The 24,157-nt window shown below is 43.3% G+C and overlaps 2 protein-coding genes across 2 annotated transcripts in view; one reads left to right on the forward strand and one right to left on the reverse strand.

Annotated features, from left to right (window-relative positions):
- Positions 1-24,157, forward strand: part of LOC122759893 (low-density lipoprotein receptor-related protein 1-like) — a gene marked incomplete at its 5' end in the record, with an annotated part of 72,698 nt that overhangs the window by 22,628 nt on the left and 25,913 nt on the right. Inside the window, 25 exons of the mRNA XM_044014883.1 lie at positions 1,975-2,100; positions 2,427-2,543; positions 2,895-2,975; positions 3,952-4,119; positions 5,906-6,088; positions 6,174-6,371; positions 6,509-6,754; positions 7,608-7,805; positions 9,398-9,602; positions 9,745-9,909; positions 10,060-10,304; positions 10,436-10,567; positions 12,162-12,389; positions 13,474-13,648; positions 17,336-17,430; positions 17,529-17,678; positions 18,165-18,305; positions 18,487-18,612; positions 18,755-18,886; positions 18,972-19,106; positions 19,640-19,769; positions 19,891-20,017; positions 20,102-20,253; positions 20,406-20,530; positions 20,654-21,028. Coding sequence (XP_043870818.1) covers positions 1,975-2,100; positions 2,427-2,543; positions 2,895-2,975; positions 3,952-4,119; positions 5,906-6,088; positions 6,174-6,371; positions 6,509-6,754; positions 7,608-7,805; positions 9,398-9,602; positions 9,745-9,909; positions 10,060-10,304; positions 10,436-10,567; positions 12,162-12,389; positions 13,474-13,648; positions 17,336-17,430; positions 17,529-17,678; positions 18,165-18,305; positions 18,487-18,612; positions 18,755-18,886; positions 18,972-19,106; positions 19,640-19,769; positions 19,891-20,017; positions 20,102-20,253; positions 20,406-20,530; positions 20,654-21,028 — 4,155 coding nt within the window. The remainder of the gene's footprint in view (positions 1-1,974; positions 2,101-2,426; positions 2,544-2,894; positions 2,976-3,951; positions 4,120-5,905; positions 6,089-6,173; positions 6,372-6,508; positions 6,755-7,607; positions 7,806-9,397; positions 9,603-9,744; positions 9,910-10,059; positions 10,305-10,435; positions 10,568-12,161; positions 12,390-13,473; positions 13,649-17,335; positions 17,431-17,528; positions 17,679-18,164; positions 18,306-18,486; positions 18,613-18,754; positions 18,887-18,971; positions 19,107-19,639; positions 19,770-19,890; positions 20,018-20,101; positions 20,254-20,405; positions 20,531-20,653; positions 21,029-24,157) is intronic.
- On the reverse strand, positions 21,456-23,462 carry LOC122759889 (galanin receptor type 3). Its single transcript, XM_044014878.1, has one exon. The coding sequence runs from the start codon at positions 22,735-22,737 to the stop codon at positions 21,715-21,717; it is 1,023 nt and encodes a 340-aa protein (XP_043870813.1). The 5' UTR covers positions 22,738-23,462; the 3' UTR covers positions 21,456-21,714.

Raw genomic sequence — 24,157 nt, forward strand, 5'->3', positions numbered from 1 at the left:
TATGTTTCATACTGTTCCAATTTAAAATCTAACACACACAATCTGTTGTTAATTTACAACTGCAGTGTTTTTCTAAATAATTTGTTAAAACAGTATTTTAACATACAGTAAATTGTAAATAACTGCCAGATATTGGAAGTTATTCTGGAAAAATGGAAAAAGGGACTTAGTTACAGGACATTTTGAGGGTTAGATGTTAAAGGGTTAAGGGTTTTAGGATGTCCCTAAATATCTTTGTCTTTTGGCTCCTGATAGTAAACCCATGGTTAGAAACCTGTGGGTACTAATGGACACTGATTTGAAGTTTGATAAGCAGATTATCTGTGCTATAAAAAAACTGCTCCTTTAATTTAAGGCAAATCGCCAAGTTTAAATCCATTCTGCCGAGGCATGACCTTGGAAAACTCGTGCATGCTTTCATAACAACTCTACCGGATTACTGTAACACTCTTTATATTATATGGAGTTAGTCAGGCTTCCTTTGCTTGAACACATCTCTCCCATTCTGGCTTCCCTCCACTGGGTCCCAGTACAATACAGGAGCAAGTTCAAGTTATTATTGTTTGTTTACAAGTGTCAGTGTGTACTTCAGCTGTACACTCCTTCAAGGCTCCCTAAGATCAGCTGATCAGCTGCTTATAGTCGTCTCTGATACAAGGCTCAAGCTCAGGGGTGATGGACCGTTCATGGTAGCAGCTCCTAAATTGGGGAAGGGGTTGCTCATCGCTTCCTGTCTGCCTTAAAAGATTGAAGATTGAATGACTTTATTCCTCCCCTATAAGAGATGAGAATAGAATAAAAATAAAATAAAATAAAATAAAATAAAATAAAATACAAACTCTCTTTGGCATTTGGCTCAGTGTTAAGCCTGCCCCACACGACAGGATTTTCAAATCTGACATTTAAAAAAATATGGAACACAACAAACTAACCGATTTTCAATGTTTTAGACGATCCAGTCAAGACACAGGACCACACACTTGGCGTTTAATCAAACAATTTCAGGGATTGGGGATATCACAGAAACTTGCGTGATTTAATGATGATTTGAAATCAGGAAGACTCTCATAATCTGTTCAAATCAGCCTAAAATCAGAAGACAGCCAAGATTTTCAGAAGCGCCAGATCAGGACCGAAATATGGCAAATTATTCTATAGTGTGGGGTAAGTTGTGCTCAGTATGTATTACTGTATGGCACTTTGGCCAACAATGTTGTTTTTAAATGTGCTGCCGAGATTGGAATGGATAAAACGTCTGTGAATTAAGTGACAATTTCCAGTCATAAAATGGTCTATCCTCCATACAAATGTCATACCATAGCATTATTAACTACTGGTTGAACTCACACACCACAGGACATTTGTGCAACAATAATATGGAGCACAGCAGATTTGCACACAAACGAGATAGATTTGAGAGAAAGGGCAGAGATTTTAGGGAAGACATTGCAAAAATCTGAATGTGAAATGAAGAAATAATGCTCTCAAAATGAAAGGCTGTGGTCTTGAATAATGATCGGAAAGAATCTCCAAACTCCTGTTGATCCTGAGTCAAGTGACCTCTGGCAGTCTGAATTTGACAGTCTGGTGACGCCGGAATGAAACGAGAGAGCAGAGTCTGAATTGTGTGAGCGTGTGTTTATACGTACAAATTGTGTGTATATGTGAGTACACAGTGTGTGCGTGTGCGCGCTGGGAGGAATGTAGCAATGTCTGTAAATCTGTTAAAGCGCTCTGTCTGCTCGTCTGTCTGTCTGTCTGTCTGTCTGTGGTCGGGGTGCAGACGCGCTCCCCTTCCTGACAAAACAGAAACCCAGTCCAAAGCAGCTAGAGTATCTGCCGTCTCATGTGCACGTCACAGCTCTCTCTCCACTCTTCACCTCTTTTCCATGAGTCGCCGGCCTCCCCCACACGGACGCTCATTTTCCTCTATTACCATCTTGATGCGCTCAATGCGTCCTTTCTTCTCTCCAGACCAGCACACTTGCCCCACAGACAGATTTAAGTGCAAGAACAACCGCTGCATCCCGCTGCGCTGGCTGTGTGACGGGGACAACGACTGTGGGAACGACGAGGACGAGTCCAACACCACCTGCTCAGGTACACAAACACGCGTATATACTCCAATGAAGTCTTTGTAGTTCACATTTAGGCTTTGCAAAGGGGCGGAAAATTCCCAGTAAATTTCCATGGGAATGTTAGGTTGGGAATTTTGGAAATTTTGTGTCACAGCAGACATGCAAAATTATACCGATTCATTTGTATATAGAGATATACATAGATTATAGTACAATATATCATTCACCAACTATATTTAAGTTCCCAAGCATTTGGAAAATGTCCAGTTTCTTCCTGTAAATTCCCATGGAAAGTTTCCCAGAATTTCGCGACCCCACTCACATTTCACGTGAATGTTGTCTTTTTAGCACGTACCTGCCCACCTAATCAGTACTCGTGTGCGAGCGGGCGCTGCATCCCTCTCTCGTGGACGTGTGACCTCGATGATGACTGCGGTGATCGGTCAGATGAACCTGCCTCCTGTGGTAAGTCTATAGTCTATTATACAGTATATAATAGCCAGTGGCGTGCACAGACATTTGGAAATCCGTAGGTGCGAGTGTGAGAGTAAATGGTTGTTTATCTCTATGTGGCCCTGTGATGGACTGGCGATCTGTGCAGGGTGTACCCTCAGCTGAGATTGGCACAGCACCCTCCGCAACCCTCATGTGCAGGATAAAACGGTAGAAAACTGATGGATAGATGGATATATAACACTTCAGAGGGCAGTTTAGCGTGCAGCGTTTTTGTCCATTAGGGCACCAGGCGCCACTGATAGCAGCTGTTGTGAAGAGGCTGTTTCGATGTTGATGTCTGAACTCTTGTTCTGTCCACAGCTTACCCTACATGTTTCCCACTCACCCAGTTTACCTGTAACAACGGACGCTGCATCAACATAAACTGGCGCTGCGATAACGGTTAGTGTCCGCTCTCTCTGTTTTTTATCCTCCTGTACAGTGGCAACTCCCCATGTTCTCGTGTCGCCACCAGCCTCATATTGGCACACACCCCTCGTGTTTGTCACCCTGTATGTACGTAGTAGTTGTTGTTGTTGTGTTGTCACCTTTCTTTCCTGTCTTTTGTTGTGTTGCGTTGTTGTTTTTGTCTTGTGTTGTGCCGTTCGCCCACTCTGCTGTCTTCCGTTGGTTCTGTCTTTCAGAAAAGGATTGTGGGGACGGCTCTGATGAGTTGAATTGTCCAAACCTGCCCGGTTAGTGCATAGATCAACATGCACCATAACAGCCATGACGCTAGCCTTACTATCTTTAGGTCTGAAAGAAAAAAGAGAGAAAGAGTTCAGGGCTGCTTTACTGCAAAGTGAACATCATCGCAAGCTGGGGCCAACACCACTGTAATTCTTTTAGTCTGCTGCACACAGGTCTGAAGCCAAATTAGCAAAAAGTGCATTACTCAGTTGGATAAATACAGCAGAAACCCGGAATTAATTAGTTGTGTTTGCAATCAAATCACTGCATCTGAATTTAATTTGGTGTAGCTATTTGATGCCAGGTTAAATGATGAGGAGATTATTTGCAGATTATTGTATCTTTCTATCTTAATGATTATGAAATGAAGTAAAGAAGGATGAGATTTATGCTAGTTAGTGTCCTTATGGGCATGTAATTGCTTATGATGCTCTCCTGCCAAGCTTAATGTATCAGTGCTGGGTACATTCCCTCATGGTGCATGGTCTGATCTATGCAGTTTCTGACATTACTTTAATTTTCATCTCTCATTACTTATGTCATATGTATTTGTGCTGTCACTGTGTTACTTGTGAAAAAAAAAAAGATTCACACAAACCTATTTTGCATATTTTTCTCCCTTTTTGAGGCCCTGGGCACCTGGAGACTGTGCGAGAGTGGGGATTGTTTGACTGTGTTTGTTTTCCAGATAATGACTGCGGGGACAATAGTGATGAGGCAGGCTGTAGTCACTCCTGCTCCAACGCTCAGTTCAAATGTAACAGCGGACGCTGCATACCAGATTACTGGACCTGTGATGGAGATAATGACTGTGGGGACTACAGCGACGAGACCCACGCAAACTGCACCAACCAGGGTCAGTGTCTGAACCTGCTGATCAGGCAGCGTTTACTATTATTCCCTTTTCCTCTTCAGAAGAGTTTAGCTTATTTTTGGTTATAGTGGACAGACATATGGGGACACCTGACCATTGCACAAACAGGGAGTGTAATGACATATTCAAATACTTTGACTTTAATGTGAAGTTGGTTCCCCTTTTGCAGCTATAACAGCTTCCACACTTCTTTGAAGACTTTTCTCAAGATTTTGAATGTGTCCATTCATTCTGTAGAGCATTTATGAGGTCAGGCTCTGGTGATGGACGAGAAGACCTGGCTCACAGTTATGTTGGAATAGAAAAGGGCCTTCCTCAAACAAAAGTTGGAAGCATATATATGCTGTAAATACACTCACTGTTGGGTGTTATTTTTTGTTATTCTTTGTCAATGCTGTGACTGAAAAAAGTACTACTACTTCTACATTGAGGAACCTTCACCACAGTAGATTAATGTGTCTTAAAAAAAAATGTAAATGTTAGGTTAATAAGAGATCATTTTGAATTATAAGATAAGTTCCCCTTCATATGAAAAGATGAGAGTTATCTATTTAGAAATGTCACACGAGGTGTCTGCATCGCATTCACTTTCACTTTCATCGACATGTTGTTTTCCTGTCCTTGTTCATGCAGTACTAGACAATGCTGCACACTTTAATTCTGACAATGAAGTTGATTTATGGTGCATTCAGCCAAGAAAAGTGTTGTCTCAATGTAAAAAAATATGAGTTAGCTGATGTTTTGACTGCAGCTGACAAACCCACTAATGATGGACATTTTCTTTTGATCCCACCTCTGGACATGAAAATGCCAAAGATGTTGCATTATAATCATCATTTTGCACATCAACAACTACATCACATGTTGTGTTATATATTATATTTTTACATGTATTACATATTCATCATTCACATATTACATGTAAACATCAGTCCCAAATCTTCTCTGAGAGTGATCCCCTCGGGCAGATATTTAGCAGCTGTAACAGCTGCTGTCCTTTCACTGATGTAGAAGTTCTAGGTTTTCTTTGTGAATAAATGATAGAAAAATTGGGCTTTTATTCGTAGGTTCTTCATAATATGAGACTCTTAGTGGGGGAGAATTCACTGTGAAGAAGGAAATGCATTTCTGTTTCCACCTCCCCTGTTGACTAGCGAACACATACACCTTTTTCTCTGCGCAGACTCTTTCTTTGAAGTATTAGAAACTAAAAATAGAAACTAGTTACCTATAAAAGCCACCATTTACAATCTATTTGCCAGTCATATTTTCAAGTATTTATGGAACGAAGGGGGTTGTTATGATCACGGGTGGCTGGTTGCATTTCTACACTGAAACACTGTGTGTCCCATGAAGTGCACTCAGTGCTGAAATCAAAGGTAGTGTTTACATTTCAGTGTGCAGATGTAAAAAGTCCCTGGTCCACGTTCATCACACTGACACCACTCTCACGGCGCTAATATTTACTGGTGCTTTGAAGGGACTGATGCACTAACGTTTTTTAAAATGATGACATGAGATAAAAGAAATGTTCACTCATAATTGACCATTAGGAATTATGCACCTATTAAGAGAGAGACAAAAGCCCCTGGTGGTGTTACGACGTGTTGCTGCCAGGATTTCTGATTACATTTTGTTTTCGTGGTCTTGAAACACTTTGTCTTTGCTGAAGGTTGTGTGTGTGCTGATTTGATTTATAAAAGCAACAAGGGGAAAACAGTGACTCACGTCTTGAGTCTCATTATTCTCTCTCTCTCCCTCTCCACAGCCACACGTCCTCCCGGTGGTTGTCACACAGATGAGTTCCAATGTCGAATGGACGGCCTTTGTATCCCCTTGCGTTGGCGCTGTGATGGTGACACTGACTGTATGGACCTGAGTGATGAAAAGAACTGTGAGGGCGTCACACACATGTGTGATCCGGCTGTCAAGTTTGGCTGCAGGGACTCTGGTGAGGAGAGCATAACTTCAAATGCTCAAGTACTTTGTAAAGTGCATGAAGTTATCGTTAAAATAACACAATCCTCCACCTATAGCACGCTGCATTAGCAAAGCATGGGTGTGCGACGGTGACAGTGACTGCGAGGACAACTCAGATGAGGACAACTGCGAGGCGCTGATGTGTAAGCTCTCTCATCATGTGTGCGCCAACGACTCCACCATCTGTCTGCAGTCGGAGAAACTTTGTGATGGCAAAAACGATTGTCCAGATGGCTCCGATGAGAAACTTTGTGGTAAGAGACAAAGCAGTGATCGGAGCTTCAGATGGGGGCTCCACAGCAAGTTAAACTCTGGCATCTTAAATTGGAGCTTCTTAACATCTCTGTGGCTTCTCCTTGCATCAGTCATTCTCTAAATGTCTGTCTTACAGACCTGTGCTCACTGGACAATGGCGACTGCAGCCACAACTGCACAGTGGCCCCCGGGGAAGGTGTGATCTGTTCCTGTCCGCTGGGCATGGAATTAGGGCCAAACAACAAGACCTGCCAGATCCAGAGCTTCTGTGCCAAACACCTTAAGTGCAGTCAACGCTGTGAACAGGACAAGTTCAGTGTGAAATGCTCGTGCTATGAGGGCTGGGAACTTGAGCCTGACATGGAGAACTGCAAGAGCACAGGTAAGGACACAGTACAGCAGGGGAAGATGAAGGTTTGGGGGAAATCGAAAGACACTAGTGACGAAGCTCAGAAAGTGACTGATGGTGGTAGTTGTAGGAAGTTTGAGAAGTGACCTGTTTCTGCACTTTGTCAGGGTTCAGGATTGCAGGATTGGAGAGTCAAGAAGTGTGGTTTAGGTCTGGATTTGTGCTGAGGAGCAGCCGCCGTTAGCAGGAAGCAGTGTGGTCAGAGCAGCCACGGAACGCCAAAGACTGATACTTATTTGAACAATAGACAGAGCAGTGGAGACAAGAGTGTCATTCACACTAGGATGACAAGGGAGGAGGGAAATATTCACTATGATCACTTTATTATTATTATCCATTATCAGCTTTGTAGGAGAAAATCTCAAATATTTATGTATGAGGTGACGAGAGGACGTGGTGAATAATGGAAATGGGTCAGTATCATTAAATCCACTTCCAAATTGATTTACGAAAAGAAAAAGATTTTGTCCTCGTAGAAACTGTAAATGAGACTAGAGGAGGTATTTCTGAGCTCTTCGCTGCCAGGTCTTAGAGAATATCCACTAACCCCCCGTCATTCATCTTGCTGTCTGTCTGTCTGGCTACCTGTTAGGTACAGATAACTCCTGTCTTATTTACACTGTGTTTTAATTACCCGGGATTAGAGCCACGTTCAACAGCCTCTGTTAAACACTGCAGTGAAACATGGCTGCAGTGTTTTCCAGCAGAGCTGTAATGAAGCAGTAACAACGAACTGTGACCAAGCACACGGTTTTAAACTTTAACCATCAGGCTGGTTTCCCTTTTTAAGATTGCCTCTGATTTTGTTCCCTCTTCTTTTGCACAGATCCTTTCAAGCCTTTTATCATCTTCTCAAACCGCCATGAGATCCGCCGCATTGATCTGAATAAGGGGGAGTTCAGTGTGTTGGTGCCAGGCCTCAGAAACACCATCGCCCTTGACTTCCATCTTAGCCAGAGCGCCCTCTATTGGACTGACGTGGTGGAGGATAAGATCTATCGTGGGAAGCTGTCTGAAAATGGAGGTGAGTGTTAGCTACATCACAAGGACTTCAATTCTTTTGCCAATAGTGGTTTCCACTTCTTTAATATTATTTAATTCACCAGATAAACCTGCATAATATACATAATATCTGTCAGAACAAAGTCTGTAGGGGTCACTCACCTGATAAAGCTGCAGCTGCAGGCGTCTGCAGCAGCCTGGATTTAATTCTGTCCTGTGGCTCTTTTCTGCATTCCTGCCTCTCTCTGTCTCTTATTCGAAAATTACCAATAATAGTATCTTCATAAAAGAAAACCCAGGGCTCCAGACTAACTTTTTGCATTGTTGCAATGTTTGTGCCTAAATTTGTCATTTAGGTGCGCACAATTCTTTTTTAGCACCACAATTTTAAAGGGTCACTTTTTGTCATTTTCCATATGCAGTAAGTATTAAACATACTTACGTCATGTTTAAATGATTTTAAATTACAATACGGTGTAGGTAAATGAGTCTTTACTTATAGCATAAATATAGTGTAATGTTGTCTACAGTAGTGAGCATTACTGTCTTAACAGTGGGAGCAATGTTGTGTCAAAGAACAATGTTTACATATTATATTAATGTGCGTTTTTAGGTAGTTATATGGAAATCCTGGCCCTTTTGTAGCAGGTATACAGTGTATCTGTAGCTGTGTATTCTCCTTGATCACTGTTCTCACACACACACACACACACACACAGGGGGCAGTGTATGGGAATATCTGGATTAGAGCCAGTCGGAGACAAAGACCCACCCCTTCTCTGTCTTTGACTGGTTGTGACCACGACGTCGTCCTTACTTGAGTGCGAGTTTGGAAAATTATGGATGGAGAACACAGGCTGCAAGGTGTGGACATAAAAAATGCAAGGTGCACCACTTCAGAAAAGATTTAGTCACGCTTGAAATACTTTTGGTTGCACGCTAGAGCCCTTTAATCTGAGGAAGCTGTTTATTTGGCACACAAACTCAAATTGAGTCTGGCTGCTGTAACGGAAACAGCTGTATTCCTAGTGTCAGATCATGTATGTAGAATTGTTTCTTTATGAAGCTACACTAATGCTGGTGATGTATCGTGTAAGGTAAAGCCCCTATCATCACTGCAGCAATCCACACTGAAGTCATGTTGCATGTTGTGGTTGTTATGAGCAATATTTACTAGGCAACAACAACAGGCAACATAGAGTATAGCAACTGTGTGTTTTTGCAGCAGGCAGGCGGGATGATGACTCATCACAAATAATTAGATATGTCCCTGTGATTAGGGATGTGACGGAAAATGAGAGGGTTTGAAAGAGACTGGGAAGACTCTCTCTGTAGTCCCACAGGACATCACGTATTCAGATTTTCTACAGCCCAGTCACACACACACACACACACACACACACCCTTGCTCTGTCCATACTGAAAAACACAACATCATCTAGTAATTTGAGTAAAGAAATTACAGTTTGTGATGCAGTGTTAGCTTGAGAATCTAATGAGCTTGATTACTGGAGGAAAATCAGGTCACTACTTTAGAGGGAGGAAGACATACATGACTAAAAACAAGTTATCTTTATTCGATCATGTGTCCTGTCTTTTCTGTCTTCCTTTTAGCTTTAACCAGCTTTGATGTAGTAATCCAGTATGGCTTGGCTACTCCCGAGGGCCTGGCAGTCGACTGGATAGCAGGAAACATTTACTGGGTGGAAAGCAACCTGGATCAGATTGAAGTAGCCAAGCTGGATGGCACCATGAGGACAACACTGCTGGCCGGGGAGGTGGAGCACCCTCGAGCTATTGCCTTAGACCCCCGGGATGGGTATGTCCCACTCAAATAAACACAGCCCACTTTACAACATCTTAAACTAAACCAAATGGTTTTCTTCCAAACTCCTCCTGCACATATTGTACTTCGTTTTTTTTTAATAACCTCATGTTCATGTTGTGGTATTATGTTGCAGAATCCTCTTCTGGACAGACTGGGATGCCAGTTTGCCAAGAATTGAAGCAGCATCCATGAGTGGAGAAGGCAGGAAGACCATCCACAAAGAAACTGGCAACGGAGGCTGGCCGAACGGACTCACTGTAGATTATCTAGAGCGCCGCATCCTCTGGATCGATGCCAGGTCAGACTGAAGACACAAAAGTGAACACACATACACACATGTGCTTGATGCACACACACACACAAACACACACACACACACATACACACACACACACACACAATGTTAATTTTTGTACAGAAATATAACTGAAAATTGTGCTGTTTGTAGATCTGATGCCATCTATTCGGCCAAGTACGACGGTTCCGGGCTTATCGAGGTTCTGAGGGGACACGAGTATCTGTCGCATCCCTTTGCGGTCACCATGTATGGTGGAGAGGTTTACTGGACAGACTGGAGGACCAACACACTGGCCAAGGCAAACAAGTGGACTGGTAGCAATGTCACTGTAGTCCAGAGAACAAACACACAGCCTTTTGACCTCCAAGTCTATCATCCATCCAGACAGCCCGAGGGTGAGAAACACCTACACATACTCGAAAACTTTAATGTTTATAGCTGGTTAATTTATTATAACAACGTGTGTAAACCAAGTCCATAATGAGTATAAATGAATATATTGAGTTCTGTGCTCATGTCTTCCCAGCTCCGAACCCGTGTGCGGCTAAAGATGGCAAAGAACCTTGTTCTCACCTCTGTCTCATCAACTACAATCAGACGTTCTCATGTGCCTGTCCTCACCTCATGAAGCTGGGCCCTGACAAACGCACATGCTACGGTAAGTGTGAACAAATTCAAGCTCACTAGCCACTTTATTAGGTACACACTTAGGACACCTAAGAAAGTAGCACTTGGTGTGGTCTTCTGCTTCTACATGTTGTACATACTTTGCCTCTGTCGTGTTTTTTTTACATGGCGAGTTACAATTGCTTTTTTCAACTTTGAACCAGCCTGTTCATTCCTCTCTGACCTCTTACTGTACATCAACAAGGCATTTTCTGCCCTGAGAACAACTATTCACTACCTATTTTAATTTTTTTCCTGTGAACTCAAGAGCAGAAGTTTCAAACTGGTGGCCTGCGGGCCACATGCGGCCCTCCAATCAATTACATCATATGACCCACCCCTTAATATCATGTTATAATGAAAACCTGGTCCCTGACCTTCTCTTTAGAGTGTGCAGCTGAGGCACAGCTGCCAGTCGGGTGATAGAAGGGTTTCTCAATCCTGGTTACACGACTGCCCTGCATGTGTTTCTCTGCTCCAACACAAGTGATTCAAATAATCAGCTCATCAACAAGCTCTGCAAAAGCCTGGTAACGACCCATTTATTTGAACAGCTGTTTTTCCCCCACATTTTCTGGTCTCTTGACCAGATGATACCATGATTGCCCCCCCAGGTCATTTGAGTTTGACACCCCTGCTCTAGAGAACAGCTATGTGAGAAAATCCCAATAGATATACTCAGACCAGCTGGCACCAACAAGCATGACATGTTCACAGTTCCTTAAATCACCAGATATTTGCATTAACAAACAGTCGAAAGTGTGTTCCTATGTGTTCCAATGACTGCAATGCACAATTATATGCAGTGGCTGTATAAACATACACTGATACCTTCTGTGAGCCTCTGAGCTGCTTTTCACTCTTGTTGGATGCCGTTGTAATCCCTGTCCTTGCCGAAGTGATGATTGTGCATTTTGTGTGTGTGTTATTGTTTGTATATATGTGAAATGGAGAGAGTGAGAGGAAGGGATTAAACAATCTCATTTTGAGATGCTACTGTGTTGTGCTGTGACAGCCTTGGAGCGCATTGAAGTGTCTGTCTGTGAAAACTGAGAGTGGGCCCGTTTATTCAGTGTCTGAGTTTAGTATTCAAGGCAGCACTTTCTATTATCTTCAGGGGTAATGGAATGGAGAGCCCCATGCTGTCTGATGCAGGCATCAGACACAACCTTCCACGTCTCCCACCTAGTTGGGTTTTCGCCGATTCAGCCCGACACTGTCATTACTCTCCTCACCTCCCTTTCTTTTGCCCACTTTTCCTGTCCATCATTTAAATTGCCCGCAGTTAAATGTTGATCGGACTGTTGAGACCAATCCTGCTGTAATGTATCTTCACTGACTGAATTAGCTCTCGCTGCCACAGCTACAGCACAGTCAGCCAGACACAATCATCAGAGTCAGAGATTCAACTGACTGTTAATGCAAGTGGCAGAAATAATGCATCCCTCCATGTTGCAACCACTAATCAACAACTCTGGTATTCGTGTTGACTTTTGATTTGAAATCGCTTGATTAAACCCATTGCACACAGAGGCTTTGGTGTTTCACTGATGGATGCATGTCAACATCTCCTCTCTCCCCCGTAGAGTCTCGCCAGTTCCTGCTGTATGCCCGTCAGATCGAGATCAGAGGAGTGGACATTGACAACCCGTACTACAACTACATTATCTCCTTCACGGTGCCGGACATCGACAACGTGACTGCGGTGGACTATGACGCTCTGGAGCATCGTATCTACTGGTCAGATGTCCGCACTCAGACCATCAAGAGAGCTTTCATCAATGGCACTGGAGTCGAGACTGTGGTCTCTGCTGGTATGGATAAGGCAACGCAGCAGAATCTACATTATAGTGTTTTAATCACATTATATGTTGCTTGGAATGTCCCCTGGTGCATGTTTTCCAATATTCCTTTTGGATTTTAGAGGGTTTTTTTTTAGATTTTTGGTGACTTTTCTTGCACTAAGTTGTATGTGATCAGGCACTGGATGATCCTTTCTCCCCAAATTGAGATGCATCGACTTCATCATGGGGATGAGTCTGCATTTCTCTGGTCTCTTCCTCCACAGCAGCAGCCCTAAAATTGCAAATCAATTCAAACATGCAGTATATTGCTTCACCTCAGAAATTTCCTCATCATCAATCTCTGCCTCGGAAACATCACACTCAGCTTCCTCTTTGGTTAACACCGTAGATAGAGGTGATGCTGGGACGATGGGACGATGGGAGAAAGTCCTGCACAACAGAGAGTAGGCGGTTTTAGAAATACCAACATGCTTTACTAAACGCCAATTAATATGGCGACAAGACCCACCCACTTATCTTGTTTTAACTCGAAATACATAAACCAGAGAAAGTGCTGTTGAAATAACCCAGTGAAGATAAAAGCGGGACGATAATTTATACTGATTATACCCCAGAGTCATTTATAAAATAATAAATGATTCATTCATCAATTAATTAGATAATCTGTGTCCTTATGATGATAAATTACATGAGCTTACTTTAGAAATAAACAATGTTGACAATTTTGTTCCTCTTTCTTTTTGAGGAAAAAGGTACAATTCACTGTAACAGTTATCCATTCCTCAACTGCAAGAAGGCCGTTATCATTAAGCCCCAGGAAGAGTGATGCTGTGAAAAACAAAGAGCAAATCAAGGGCATGTTTCACAATGTTTTTTTAGAGTTCACAATTTCCAACAAGTTTTATGGACACATTAAAGACCACAGAACTATGAAGGTTTTCAATTTTCCGTTATATCTGCTGCAGATGTCACTACGATATTAAACTTCTAAGACAGATGAGGCACAAGGCATTCGTGGATGTTAGGTTCTTATTTAACATGACTGAGAAGGCTGCTTCATGGCTCCGTGTGTATTTTTCTTTCTCTTCTCCAGATCTGCCAAATGCCCATGGTCTAGCTGTGGACTGGATTTCCAGGAACCTGTTCTGGACCAGCTATGATGCCAATAAGAAACAGATCAATGTTGCCAGATTGGATGGCTCCTTCAAAAATGCTGTCATCCAGGGGCTGGACAAACCACACTGCCTGGTGCTGCATCCAATACTGGGGTAGGTCACAAACACACACAGGTTTGCACACATAGTCTTGCTAGGACAGTGAATTGACCTCCATTCATGTGAACAGTCTAAACCAGAGGTCTCAAACTTGCGGCTCTCCAATTGGCTTAATGTCATTATAATGACTTGTGCCTGTCTATAGATTCATTTTGCATCATAAATATGTTTTTTTATTGTGAATTTTACATCGTTCCATATAAAAACAAACACATTTGTGTTGAACTTCTGTGAAATATCATCACAAATGTCGCTGTGGAACCTTTTTTTCACTTCCTGACCAGATTAGATTCACACTTCGAGACCCCTGGTCTAAACCAAGCTTTATTCCTAACCTCAACCGAAACCAGTCCACCGCTAAATCCAACCTTTACCGAACCACAATTCACATCCTCATCTTAACCTTAAAACTATAGTGAGTAACATTTAAACATAAACACATGTTTTGTACATTCAAACCATGGATTAAGTCTACCAGTTGCACGAAACAGTCTCTCTATTTCTCAGTGTAGCAGTGTTTAGATCAAGTGTCACCCTGCGACATTCCTCCCGTGCTGCACACAGGAAGTGATCTGTTATACGTCAAGACAGATGGAAGCAACAGCATTATTATGCTGGTAAAGTGAGACTGAAGACACAATGAAACGTCTCAGAAGTGAATTGTACTGCTCAGAAAACGTTTGTTTGACAGGATAAATGCTTCTACACCTCGTCTGCCCCTGTGCCGCTGATGTATGCACACAAATGGTCCCTCTGTTTTCAGATGAAGGGTACAGCATACAAATGCAGCAACAGCATAAATCACTCAAAGTTACGCACTGCAGCTTTAACCAGAGCCTCAGAAATGAGATTCCGCCTTATTAGGATCAAGCTTTGGTCCCCATGTGGTCTGCTGCTCCTGAAGAAGTCTGTGTTTATACCAAAGGAGCTCCTAAAGAGGAAACACACACACAACACTAAGCACTTTGTTGAAATGAAGCCGCTCTTAGACGCCCTCCTGATTTCACCTTTAAGCTGCACCTACATCTACACGGAAGTGCACACACACACTCAGGCTGTGTGTGGCTGTCAGGCCCCCCCTCTGTTTGCAGGCAGTGATTACATGCAGAGGAGTTCTGGTATAAATGGTCACTGACCTCTGGCTGTTCTTCACTCAGGGACTCACTCGCAATGTTTCCTGCCCCTCTTTCGTTTTTATACCATCTCTTTTTTTTTTTTTTTGTTCCATTTCTAATTTTAAAGAGGGCCTCGGTGCTGAGATTGACTATCTGTGAATTATTTAGAGAGACTGTCTGTGTCGCTCTCTGTCACTATTTCTGTTTGAGTGTTTATCTTACAACTTGTTCCCTCCTGTCTTACTCAGCCAGTGTCCAGGGTTTTTTTTCTCCCGCCTCTCTCTGTCCTGTCTGGTTTCCTTCTCAAAACCTCACCCGCCTCAGCTCCCCAACCTGGCCTGGGCCTCTTCTCTCGCCAGCACAGGAGAGACAAACCATCACCCCTGTATTTATAGACTTTGTTGGTTTTCCAGTATTGGAGGTGGATGAAGAAGAGGATGTTTTCTTTTTGCCCTTGTGTGTTGTTTTTTTTGTATATTTCTTCCTCTCTTTAAAAGACTGAGCCAACTTAAGCTGAGGAATGTGTGTGATGTGAGCGTTGTTGGCACGGTGGGGGTGGAAATGAGAAGCAGATGCTAAATCCATATGCTTAGTTTGTCGTCTCAAACGAACTGCCCGGAATACGTACACAAGTGGGCGGAGCCAGAGACAGTCAGGGAGGGTGTGTGTGTGCACTAAAAATGCCAGAGTGGGAGATTAAATGCTTTCATAAACTTTATTTAAAGGCAACTTCACAAACAAATGAAGGGTGTGGTGGATGTGGGAGGATTCAACAGGAAGTGGGTGATGGGACTGGAGGATTGATACCCTTTAAACACAGACTGCACCTATTCTAAAATACAGTGACGCTCAATCATATTTGACATGAAGTATGTCTATTCTGCATGTGTATGAAGAGTTTGACCAAGTTAAACGCAAGTGGAAGGTGTTTGTGTTAGTGTGGGAGAGAGAGAGTCAACAATGGCGTGATGAGTCAGACAGGGATCTTTTTCAACTGTTGAATTGAATGGGATTGGCTCCAGTTTAATCCCACCCCAACGACCTTTACTGAATACACAGTAGAAAAATCAATGAATAAATGAGCGAATGACAAATGCCTTGAATACATTTTACCTTTTTTTTTCCCCACTTTACCATTACAGGTTTACTTGTTTGCCCCAACTTCTTCCCTCAGTTCAATACCATTCATTCACTCATGAATGAATGGAAATTCAAATACTTCATCAGGTGATTTTTAATTCATCACCTGAGCTTTTTTTTTTTAATTTGCATTGATTAATTAATATGTACGTGTATGTAAATAATTGTAAGTGTACCAAGAGACACAGGCCATTGTTTAACGCATTTTTTATTATTAACTGTTGTATTTTATAAGAAAATTAAAAAAAGAAAATTGCTACACATTATACTTTATATATCGGCCAGCCGCAGTTAGTATTCACAGTCCATCATCTGTTTAAAGTAGTAAATAAATGTGTAGGGTGTATATCAAGCATTTATAAGTCTGATGGATGTTGGCACAAAGCTTGACGTAGCTCTCCTTGTCCTGAAACTAAGTGATCAATATTCCTGGCCTGAGGGTAAGTGACTGTGTTGGCTGTGTTCAGTGTGAGCGGAGTCTGAAGTTATCTGCATTCCCCCTTTTTTCAGGTGGTGTAAATTGTGATTAATGGTTCCTGCCCTAATGTAATAAATTCCCTGCTCACTTTTATGATTTTGTCGAGAAGGTTGTGACGATGTTACTGAGGGAAGCAAACCAGGCGCTAATGACGGAGGTGACGACAGCCTGTGTTGAACTTGGACCAAAATTTATATACAACAATCAGTCACAGCAGTAAAATATGTTGCTGGTTTTAATGCTGTGACTTATCAGTGTATTTCAGGTCACGTGAGCTGATGTCAGACATGCACTGAACTCCAGAGACCCACAAAGATTGTCCAATAGGGCTGTATCTGTGAAATCTGGAGATTTTACTACCAGCTTCCTAGTTTAGTCTCATATTAATGTCCAAGTGAGCTCCAAGCGCAGCAGAAGGAACTCCAGATAATCCACATGGAGTAAATGGGCAGGTGTCCTGCTTCTTGCATGTTCAGGAAATGGCACCTTGCCTCAATCCCCTCCCAAACCTTCTCCTGCTGTTGTTCACCCAGATAATGATCTGCTTCATTCAACCTGGAGTACAAAAACTAGGGAAACATGCAGATTCTGCACTTAGGTCGTCAAAATGAATTAAAGATACTTTTTGAGAGAAGAATCATAAATCATCAAAATCATAAAACCTCTAATGTTGGGTAATGAAATAATTTTCTTTGACCAGAAGAAAATTTGTTTTTTTTGTTTTTCAAATCATACAATTATAAGTGGCCACTTTCAGTAAGAGTGCTCCTTCAGTCAGGCAACACTTGAAGGACAAGTTTGCTTTCGTAAAGCTGGTGAATGTGATCACTGTAAGTGCAAACACTTACAATATCTGGAGAGGTTCTGAAAACAGCGTGAAAGTTCTCCTTCTGTCGCTCGCTCATGGGTTGTGTATTTTGCCGATTGTCTCGGTCTGTCCCTCTCCAGGAAACTCTACTGGACAGACGGAGACAACATCAGCATGGCCAACACAGACGGCATGAACCGCACCGTCCTCTTCACCAACCAGAAAGGGCCTGTTGGTGAGCGATGCGCTAGCTTTTCCTGTGACTGCGTTACAGAGCACTCCACAGAGACAGGGTGGCCTTTTACACACCTGATCTGTCTCTTTGTTTCCCAGGTCTCTCTATTGACTTTGACACAGAGCAGCTTTACTGGATCAGCGCAGGAAATAGCACCATCAACCGCTGCAAACTGGACGGGTCTGAATTGGAGGTGCTGGAGGGCGTCAAGGGCAAACTAACCAAGGCCACTGCTCTGGCTATCATGGGTAGGTCTTCAGGGAATGTTAAATTACACAGCATGTCATTTGTGCCGCGAGGTTGCCTCTCATTCAAAACAATAACAAAATACCTAGTTTGATGACCTTGTACAGCACATGGCAATGAGTAGTCACGGTTGATTATTGACACAAAAAAGACAACACACACGCTAAATAGCAGTACTTAATATTTCCTTCCTTCATTACCTTGGATAGAAATATGGATTTTTAAGGATTTAAACAAGTCTGTGAAGGTTTTCAGTCATCAAAGTCATAGTGGATTTAAACATTGTTAGAGACATCTTGGCTAATGTAAGAACACAAAATATATAACATCAGACTTGTTGTTTTTAGACATTTGAATGCAGAAATGTTACATGTTATATCTTTAACTTCAGTCTCTGGTGTATGAGGGTAGAAAGTTCAGACATGACCAAGTTCTGAGTATATGTACATGTCTTTAAATGTCATGTTTTTGTGCGATGTGTCCCATAGGAGACAAGCTGTGGTGGGCAGATCAAGGAACAGACCAGATAGGAACCTGTAACAAGAAGGATGGGGGGAACTGGAAAGTCCTGAGGAACAGCACGTCCCCCATGATGCACATGAAAATCTACAATGAAACTGTGCAGAAAGGTACAACACTGGCAGCCACAGTTTGGGTTAAATAACGTTGCTTAGAAAAGGCAGGGACATGTCCTTGTCACATCACTGGACTCTTTTGCTTGTTGCTTGTACCCTGTTTACCTCAGCTAGAGCACATCTGTTTATGTCTCCAACTCCTCTTTCATTTGTTCCCGTGCTTTTGTGTTCCCAGGCACAAATCTCTGCACTAATAACAATGGGGACTGTTCCCAGCTGTGTCTCCCCACCTCCCCGACCACCAGAGCCTGTATGTGCACAGCAGGATACAGCCTGCGCACGGGACAGCAGTCTTGTGAAGGTACAGCATATTCTTATTATATATACACATTATTGTGTCCTTGATCGAGGCTATTTTGGGCGTGAAGACACGGATTACAGTGATAAACGTGTGACGCAGAGGATACTTTTCACAGCTTTTTTTTTGTTCATTTCTGCTGTAGGAGTTGGCTCTTTCCTGTTGTACTCGGTGCATGAGGGCATCCGTGGTATTCCTCTGGACCCGTTAGACAAATCTGATGCCCTCGTACCAGTGTCGGGCACATCCCTCGCTGTCGGCATAGACTTCCATGCTGGTAAGACTTTTTAATTAATACTGTATATGCCATGATACAAGATAATGTGTGTTTTGCTTACTTTGACTTGTGTGCCTTTTTCCAGACAATGACACCATCTACTGGGTAGATATGGGCCTGAGCACCATCAGCAGGGCCAAGAGAGACCAGACCTGGAGAGAAGATGTGGTCACTAATGGCATCGGCAGAGTGGAGGGCATTGCTGTTGACTGGATAGCAGGTTAGAAACACCCCAGAGACACCTCACACCACCTTTGCATACCAGCGAGGATGTAAACACTCTATCCACTCTCCCACTCTCTCTCTCTCTGCCATTTCCTCCCGCTTCTTTGTTGGTGTATGCATTGGATTTGTGTGCCATTCTCTCTTGTTTACATAGTAAGGTTAGACTTCAAAATGTCAAATGCACATGTCCTGTAGGAACATGTCCGCACAAGATGGCAGCCTCTATAAAGCAAGACTTTGCCAAACGTCCACATGAATTCTTATTCCAAAAACCAAATGATTTTTATTTTAAAGCAATTATGCAATTATTCAAATGTACTAATGCCAGTAAACCATAAATGTTATTCACTGGACCTTTTAAAAAACATATATACTGTATATACTCATATCAATTAAACACACATAAACTGTTAGTTATGTGTGTTTGTGTGTATCTGTCTTTGGCTGTCTTCCACAAGAAGGCTGCGTTTCTAAGTCAATGCACATGCAGCACATGCTCATCACTGCCTCCTTCTCAATCCTCCACAGGCAACATCTACTGGACAGACCAGGGATTCGATGTGATCGAGGTGGCCAGATTGAATGGCTCCTTTCGCTATGTGGTGATTTCCCAGGGCCTGGACAAGCCTCGTGCCATCACTGTCCACCCAGAGAAAGGGTGAGAGGAAAGCAACACTGGGTGTCGCTGTAATTATTGGTGCAGTCGTGTTTAGTTATTTCTCTCCTTATTGACTACTTGAGGAAGTTATATCCGTGTCCTGCTGTGTCTATGTGTGCAGCTACCTGTTCTGGACGGAGTGGGGTCAGTATCCCCGCATTGAGCGATCTCGTCTGGACGGCACCCAGAGGGCCGTTCTGGTCAATGTCAGTATCAGCTGGCCCAACGGTATCTCCATTGACTATCAGGTACAGCACTTGTTTTTTATCACTGTGTTACAGTGTAAAGAGTAAACAACACTGTGTCAACTGTTACTGTATGTATGTCTATAGGAGAGTCTGCTGTACTGGTGCGATGCCAGAACAGACAAGATTGAGCGCATCAACCTGGAAACTGGAGAAAGCAGGGAGGTGGTCCTGGCTAACAATAACATGGACATGTTCTCTGTGTCTGTGTTTGAGAACTACATTTACTGGAGTGACAGGTTAGATTCACCTCTCCGACACAATCCCACTTTTGCATTATTTGTAAAAGATACTGGCTCGGTGTTGTTATGAGTTGCATTTTGAATATTCATCCGTGATGTATGCGAGCAGCCGCCTCTGTTTAATGTTGCTTGTCTTGTCTGCATTGAAGGACACATGCAAATGGCTCCATAAAACGAGGCAACAAGGACAACGCCACAGACTCTGTGTCTCTGAGGACCGGTATAGGAGTGCAGCTAAAAGACATCAAGGTTTTCAATAGGGACAGACAACAAGGTAACGAGTAATGATTGTTACATCTGTAGAACTCTCAAGAGATTTGCATTTTCCTGTATACATGTGATATTTAGTTTTTTTTGAAAACCATATTAACATTATGAATTTCATGTCTGCTCACAGGAACAAACGTGTGCAAAAATGAAAATGGCGGCTGCCAGCAGCTTTGTCTGTATCGCGGCAAGAGGCAGCGCACATGTGCTTGTGCCCATGGCATGCTGGCCGAGGACGGCCGCGCCTGCCGCGACTATGACGGCTACCTGCTCTACTCGGAGCGCACCATTCTAAAGAGCGTCCACCTGTCCGACGAAAACAACCTGAACGCACCCATAAAACCGTTTGAGAACCCCGAGCACATGAAGAACGTCATCGCGCTCACGTTTGACTACAGAGGAGGCGGCGGAAAGGGAGCGAACCGCATCTTCTTCAGTGACATCCACTTTGGAAACATCCAGCAGATCAGTGACGACGGATCTGATCGCAAAACTGTCGTAGAAAGTGAGTATTTCCACAGCTTTAGCTATAAACCCTTTTGTTGCTCATCTGCCACACACACACACACGCACACACACACACACACACAGCTTAATTCCCATTTCATCTCCATCTCCCCCTTGACAATAGCTAAGCGTCATTTTTGATTGTTCCACTTTTTTTATGACTAACAAAGAGCCTTAGTTATAAATATAAACCCCTGGTGATAAATTGTCCCGAAAAGAAAAACAACAGCTGAATCCCCCCCCAAAAATAATTAAACAGAACCAGGAAGCTTTTATTCTGAAGTCGTTGCCAAACTAGAAATTAAAAAGAAAGGCTTGTTTAATCTGGTGTTTTGAGAACAGAGTGTCTACAAACATCGAAAGATGCTGAGACTTTAGACCTTTATCCACCGTATGTCAGCACAAGGAAACTCAGGTACTCCATCAATGTTTCACCAAAGTGTCTTTACTTCAATCTGTTTTACAAGGATTGTGTGATTCAGCATTGTCTCACTGTTCCTGTAGAGCCGCTCCTCCCTAGACAAGTGGTTTGATCTTGCACAACATCTAACAATGAATGTTTTCAAGAGCTTTTGTTGCGTGCACTTCAGCAAATAATGTTTATAAAATAATAATGTTTTTATTGTAGTTCACAGTCCTTAGTGTTTCTCTTTATAACTTATTTAGCGGCTGACGGTGACGCTGTTAGGCAGCAGCCATAGCCACAGCCCCATTTGCATCTTGTCCTCCCCTCTTGAACAGCCTCAGTAGGTCTTGTCTGAACTTTTGCGACATGAGCACATAGAGGATAGGGTTCATTACTGTCGAGGAGCTCGCCATGAGGCGTGAAAACACAGTGAAGGCGCCGTAACGTGGTGAGGCACCTGTGGCCCCTGAGCTGTTATCCACCAGTAAGGCCAGCATCAGGCCATAGGATGGCAGCCAGCACAGGGTGAAAGCCAGCACCAGCATTGCTGACGTCTGGGTGACTTTGCTCTGGTAGCGCTCTACTTGCGGGGCCCTTCCGGCGTTCTGACTCCTCCACAGGAAAATGTAGATGCTGCCATAGGCTACTGCGATGGTAAACAGGGGAAGCAAGAAGGCCACAAGGAAGTGAAATAATCCATAGATCAGCTGGTCTCGGTGGGATAGGAAAGCAAAACAAGCAAGTCCATCAGGGGTTCGTTGCGGGTTTCCCACAGAGCGAAAAACCAGCTGGGGGGCAGCCAGGCAGCACGCAGGGACCCAGAGGAGCACAGCAGCTAAGGACACTCGGTTAGGGGAGAGGAGGGAGTAAGCTCTCGCAGGCTTCACCACAGTCAGATAGCGTGACACAGCCAGCGTGGCCAGTGTGAAGACGCTGGCCGAGGAGCAGGCCGATCCCAAGAAGCCCACCAGACGACACATGAAGGCCCCAAACGGCCAGTGCTGCATGGCGATGGCAACAGTGTGGAAGGGAAGCATGCAGAGCAAAAGCAAGTCCGCAGCACTCAGAGCCACCAGGAGGATGTCTGTCCCTGTGCCGGTCATGGAGTTACGAGGAGACTGTGCCACCCTGGACCTCTGCCTCCCACACAAGATCATAATCACAATAGTATGTCCCCCGACCCCCAGCACCAGAATCAGTGTGTCTAATACTGGGACTAGGATCTGCTCCACTTTGCTGAGCTCAGTGTCACTGCTGTTTCCTATCACATCCTCTGATCCTGAAGAGTTCCTCAGCAGCATCTTGTCTTTGGTTATGTTTGCTCTTCCAGTTTCTACTTCTACTGTCTAAACACAGTCTGCTTCTGGTTGGGTCACTTTGCTGGTGCCAGTTATAAAATGACCAATAATAATAATAATAAATATGTGACTGATTACTCACCACAGCAGTGTACTCGGAAATAACACCACACAGATTTCCAACATCTGGTGTGTTGACTTAAATGAATTAACAAGGTCTAAAGGTGATTATAAAAATCTGTTCACAGTTTAAATTCATTTGTGTTTCTACGCGTGAAAATTACATTACCTCCTCTTTTAAAATGCATCCAGCAAGAACCATTCTCAGCTTTAAGTTGATTCCTGTGTGCAGTATGGAAGTGAAGTCTTTTTTTTCGCATTCCTCACAATCAAAGTCACCTTTGATTGGCCTGGAGAAGCCGAATAGCGGCAGACCCCTCCACTGAAGTCGTCATTATTGATTTGTTAGAGGCCGGAGCTCTCATTCCTCCCCAAAGATTCTCGTTAAGAGCATCCAAGTGTGAAGAGCTTAATGCCGCAGATTGTGTGATTTCCTGTCATCTCCTAGCAGGCAGCTTCTCCACGTGACACCTTAATCAGGCCGCAGGCACAGCAATCCACAATCAGCCTTCCCTCTGCCTCCCAAAGAAGGGATCTAGTTAGAAACACAATAGCCGCATGAATAGCTGAACATGGTGACACAGGCAGGCGAACTCTGTACTGACTGGGTAGACATGGGCTGGTCTACTCAGTGTGGGAGGGCCTAATGAGGTCAAACCTTGTATATTTTTTCCCAGGGTGCATTGCTTCTGTTCATTGTCTGAAAAAAAAAGCAGTTTTATCTGTAAGGGTAAGAAGCTCTGTACACATTCACACAGATATGGTATAAACACAACGACTGATAGCAGTTCAGTATTTTCTGTCACATTGCCAGTCAATAATTACCCTGATCCCTGAAGCCAAACACCACTTCGCTCTATATCGTACCTACTGTAGATAACTGCAATAAAGGACTATTATTGTCACTGTAACCCGCTGAGATCAGCGGCTATAAATTAAGTCCAACACTGTGGCCATCAACAGCGAAACCGATGTGTAGAGGCACGTACTGTAGATAGGCTTAAATCAACAACCATGTGGAGATAAACAGAGGAATTTGAGTGGGTCCATGCAGCAGGCTAAAGATTTACACTTCATTAAGAGGAAAAAAAAAAAGAGGAAATAGGGAAGAATGGATTTCATGTTGCTCTCTATCGATTTTTAAGGGCATTGATTTGCGATGGCGAGAGGCCGAGGGGAGTTGTTGCCTCCTGCGTGACTTTCCATTTGCTTTGCTTCATTTTAAAAACTCTCAGAGCACAAGGCAGACAAAGTTTGACTCACTCCCGTGGCATTTCACCGCCACGTCGAGTGTAAAGTGTCC

This window comes from Solea senegalensis, unplaced genomic scaffold (genome assembly GCF_019176455.1).
Source record: "Solea senegalensis isolate Sse05_10M unplaced genomic scaffold, IFAPA_SoseM_1 scf7180000012601, whole genome shotgun sequence".
Taxonomy (NCBI): Eukaryota; Metazoa; Chordata; class Actinopteri; order Pleuronectiformes; family Soleidae; genus Solea; species Solea senegalensis.

What these genes read in the sequence shown, in the direction of transcription:
- LOC122759889 (XM_044014878.1), bottom strand. Translation starts at nt 22,737, where the DNA reads ATGCTGCTGAGGAACTCTTCAGGATCAGAGGATGTGATAGGAAACAGC.